We start from the raw sequence: 5,073 nt of genomic DNA, 5'->3' as shown, positions 1-5,073 counted from the left end.
GCCAAACCAGTGAGAGGCCCGCATACTCCCAAAAAAAAAAAAAAAAAAAAAAAAAAAAAAAGGCAAAGAATTTTATGGTATATGAATTATACCTAAATTTTAAGAAATGGGCAAAGGATATGAAAAAGCAATTCACAGAAACATAAACACAAATGTAAAGGGAAATATCACAATACGATCATCTTCACTCATATTTAATGATGTGAAAATTAATTTAGGAGATAACATTTTTCAATTTTAAAATGGGCAAAAATTAAGAAGTTTGATAATACCTAGATTATGGTCTCTACCATTTGATACCTAAAGGAACTAGGACTTCTTTCAGAGAGTCCAGGTCTGGGGCAGGAAATTTCCCAACGAGCCTGGAATAGTTTGTCTCCAGAAAGTAAAGAAGCTACCAATGACTACTGGTGTACTATACTGTCAAAAGAACATGGGATCAACCTGAAGGGGCTCCTACTGACCAAAAACTGGAACTTTTGAGAATTATAAAGAATAAAAAGAACAATGGATTGAAACATTTCAAAACTGTTTAAAAGTTCATGATAAAACTTAAGAACAAAAAACCAAAAAACCATCAATTGTCACTTTCAAGGTTACCAAGGCACCAACCAATTCATTCTTAAAATTGTCAAAGGGGAAAAAAATTAAACATTCATCTGCCTTTCCTATATGAACTGTATACCAAGGTAACTCAATATATGATGAAAGACCAAGTTTTTTAGAGAAAAATTCCAATTAATAAACATAGAAGGAATAGAATGTCAACAATTTTCTTAAGATGAAGAGTGATCTCTCTCTGTTCAGGAGAAAAGGGATAGAGAAAAAACACCCTAAAGGACTATCATGTTTTTGTTTTTGTTTTTGTTTTTTTTTACAATAAACTTCTATTATCTGTAAATTTTTAAAAACAAAATTAACTGTCCTATTATAATCATTACCATTACAGCAAATTAGTGCTTTAGTACTTTTTAAACCCTGTTTATTGTCTTTTTTGTCACTATTATGACAAAGCAGAAAAACCCTATAACAAAGCAGTTACAGTATATGACAAATAGCCTTTTTTTCCTAAAAATAAGGTTCCAGTTTCCAATGACTATTTCCTAATAGAAATCGCATTACCAATCATTAACAGTAGAGAAATACAAACTGTGCTTTTTAATTAATCTATCTGCATCTCCTGACGGAAATATGTGTCAACTTCAGTCTCAAGTACTACGGAATCATATGTATCCAATAGGTTTCACTTCCTAGCACAGAGAACCAGACTGGGCATAAATTATTAAGGACAAGAAAGAAAAGGGCCAGAAAAAAACAACATTTCCAGAGGAAAAGAAAACGCTTACCCATATTTTCCAAACAGTGAAACTGTTGTTCCTCCCACAGGCACTGCCTTTCCTGGTCCATACACATCCCATATAGTCAGGGCCACTTGCGCATTCCTGGGCAGGTCAGGGTATTTCACAGGCAGTTTTAGCCATTCATTCCAGCTATGGAAATAAAGTCAACAAAAACATAAAGCTAAGGAAAGAAAGTCAACATAAACATATGTGTATAACTTTTTTTTAAATTAACAAACCATACAAGAACCTTTGTCCAGAGAAAATGTCAAGAGATTAAGTTAGTAGTACAAAAAATAACGTGGCACTTACCTCAATTTTGCTCTAGGCAACTTCAATTTTAAATACAGGCATATCTGTATTTTATTTCACTTCACTTTATTGGACTTTGCAGATATTGCATTTTTTACAAATTGAGGTTTACGGCAACTCTGCATCTAACAAGTCTAGGGGTACCATTTTTCCAACAGCTTTTGCTCATTTCGTGTCTATCACATTTTGGTAATTCTTTCAATATTTCAAACTTTTTCATTATTAATATATTTTTTATGGTGATCTGTTGTAAGTGATCTTTGATGTTACTACTATGACTCGCTGAAGGCTCAGATGATAGTTAGGATTTTTTAGCAAAAAAATAATTTTTAATTAAGGTATGAACACTGTTTTTAGACACAATGCTATTGCACACCTAGTAGACTACAGTATAAAGATAACTTTCATATGCATTGGAAAACCAAAAAAACTTGCTTTATTGCAATACTCGCTTTATTGTGGTGATCTAGACCTGAACCTGCAGTATCTCCAAGGTATGCCTATAGAACACATGAAAAAAAATATTTTGAAAAACAAAGATCATGAAAAATAACACTGGTAAATTCTTTAATCAAGAAACTCAGACATCAAGGATTTACTGTATAGCACAGGGAACTATAATCAATATCTTGTAATAAAATATAATGGAAAAGAATAAGAAAAAAGATATATACATATATATGTATAACAGAATCTCTTTGCTATATACCTGAAACCAACACAATATTGTAAATCAACTACACTTCAATGAAGAAAAGAAAAGAGAAACAGACAATATCACTAAGAAACAAGGAATATAATAATGGCTAATAAAAATCTGGGAAAACACGTAAACCTATTAGAACCAAAGTTGTTTTAGAACTAAACTGTGATTTTTTTTTTCTGTAAGCATTCTCCAGAACAGTTTTTTATTAAGAAAAGAAAGAAATCAGAATTACTCATATTATACTCAAAATGCTGCTAGGTATAATATGGTCCTATAATATACATCAGCATCTCAATGAAGCAGAAAAAAAACAAAATTTTAAAGAGATCAAAGGAGACCATCCACTAACTTTGTAACATGAAGAAGTTACTAGACTGCTCTGGACAGGTATGTGACAACTTTTTACATGAGATTTGTCTTCCACTCAAGTTATTTCATTAATACCAATAATGCTTAGGTATTGTTTTTTAATGCTTTCAAAGCATATTTTTACATATGATTTCACTAAGGAATGTTTGTTCTTACTAACAGTAATGACAGCACAGCTCTCCCATTTTTTTTACTCTCTATTAACCTCTGCAAATTTTCTTCTGCATTCAAACTTAACACTGGATTTACCTGATCATTTCAACTTCCTTAAACAACAGATGGCTTTTAAAATCCCAAAAGAAAACTATGCAAACAACACACAAAGTAATACCCAGCAGACACACAGAATTGCTTCTCTCTGCTTACTCAAAATTATTCTCAAAGGGCATATCCCAGTCTAGGTCAAATACACCTGCATCAGTAAGAAACTGAACAGAATTTTCACGAACTTATTAAAGAACAAAACATTTACATCCACCATATAAATTCAAGGACCTACAGGAAAATTAGAGATGGCTATCAATTTAAAGGAGACTCTAAACGTCATAAAATCCTTTTCTTCTATGAAGTTCTTAAAGAAATAAAACACATGCTTTAAAAAGCCTTTCTCCCCTACAGATAAGCTTAAGAAACTAAATGAATTTATTTAATTACTCATTCACATGGTGGGACAGAATGAAAAGGTAAATACTAAGCAGTGCAACCTTATGCCAATGAACAAACCACAGAGATTAGTTACACAGGCTAAAGTTAAAGAGAAAAGTCAGTAACAATATCCAAAATGAGCTGTGAAAATACTCATCCTTATATTCTGTCCTTTGACTAGGAGACAATACATAAGAGCAAGCAATCATTTGCCTCAAACCTTTTGCCATCCAACACCTGACCCCCACACCTCTTTAAATTAAAGCAAAAACACTTTACCTGTTTTACATACTGGGCTTCTGCAGAAGATTTCTTTTGAAGAAAACAAATCTGCAGCTAAAAAATAGTTTGAAAACTACTCAAGATATTCTAGAAATTATGGAAAGATCTGGTCAGACATCAAAGAACTGTGTATTTTGAACACCATTTTGTTCTCTCCCTTCCCATGAATTATCCCTTCTTCATGCCCCAACTCTAATCAGGCTTAAATTCACCTGGCAACTTTCAAAATATTCCAGGATTCTAAAGCCTGATTCTGGATAGTATGACTTCCCACCATGTACCCCACACCCATACACCAGTGTACTAATTCCCTAGTCTGATTAATGCACTCCTAAATCCTAACTTTCTAATTTTAAAATTATATTAGATAGTCTATGTCTAAAGCCATTTTAAATCCTCCACGTGACAAGACAAAATATAAATTAAAAAAAATTTAAACTACTTGCCTGCAGAATAATATTCATATATATAACTTAAAAATTTGCAGTATTTCACACCTAAAGATGATAATTTACCCTAATTGTAACTAAAGAAAGTACAGAAAGTAAAGAAAGTAAAGTAAAGAAAAGAAAAAGTAAAGTAAAGAAAGGTTTCCTCCCCATGGGCTCTCTTATTATAGGACAGGATAGAAAAGAATATGGTAGAAGAGATTCGGATGAATTTTGGATAAGCTTCTCATTATCTGAACTCTCACAACTCACTATCAGAAACTCAGAAATCAGATTTAGACAACTTGGAATCTCATACTACCCCAAAATACTTTCTGAAATGCAAAAATTAAGATAGCAAGAGATCCTTTTGTGGTATAATTTATTTTCTCAACAGTCTACAGAATCTTCTTTTAAGTCAGTGCTTATAGAAAATGAGGGCTGTATAAAGTTTGCCCTTATTTATTTTAGAAGTGCTATCTTTGTTTTGATGAATTGGTAAAAAAATTCAACTCTTAAATACTAAAGAGCAGGATGTACAAAATCCGCAAATGGTTCCCTTAAGCCCAAAGAGTATATTTAAAAGAAGACAGGGGGGCTTCCCTGGTGGCGCAGTGGTTGGGAGTCCGCCTGCCGATGCAGGGGACACGGGTTCGTGTCCCGGTCCGGGAAGATCCCACATGCTGTTGTGCGGCTGGGCCCGTGAGCCATGGCCGCTGAGCCTGCGCGTCCGGAGCCTGTGCTCCACAATGGGAGAGGCCACAACAGTGAGAGGCCCGCGTACCGCAAAAAAAATAAATAAATAAATAAGAAGACAGGGACTTCCCTGGTGGCGCAGCGATTAAGAATCCACCTGCTGGGGCTTCCCTGGTGGCGCAGTGGTTGAGAGTCCGCCTGCCGATGCAGGGGACGCGGGTTCGTGCCCCGGTCCGGGAGGATCCCACATGCTGCGGAGCAGCTGGGCCCGTGAGCCATGGCCGCTGAGCCTGCG

General features: G+C 34.7%; 1 protein-coding gene across 3 annotated transcripts in view; it reads right to left on the bottom strand.

The window, feature by feature from the left end:
- Positions 1 to 5,073, bottom strand: part of PIK3C3 (phosphatidylinositol 3-kinase catalytic subunit type 3) — a 174,335-nt gene that overhangs the window by 160,214 nt on the left and 9,048 nt on the right. For all 3 annotated transcript variants that reach the window (XR_002891345.3, XM_024120622.1, XM_028480039.2), the window contains exon 3: positions 1,347 to 1,490. Coding sequence is in view for 2 of the 3 variants with exons in the window: in XM_024120622.1 (XP_023976390.1) it covers positions 1,347 to 1,490 (144 nt within the window). In the remaining variant the exon portion in view is untranslated. The remainder of the gene's footprint in view (positions 1 to 1,346; positions 1,491 to 5,073) is intronic.

This window comes from Physeter macrocephalus, chromosome 19 (assembly GCF_002837175.3).
Source record: "Physeter macrocephalus isolate SW-GA chromosome 19, ASM283717v5, whole genome shotgun sequence".
Lineage (NCBI taxonomy): Eukaryota > Metazoa > Chordata > Mammalia > Artiodactyla > Physeteridae > Physeter > Physeter macrocephalus.
Note: the sequence above shows the minus strand (reverse complement) of the source record. Positions and strands in the feature narration are given on the sequence as shown.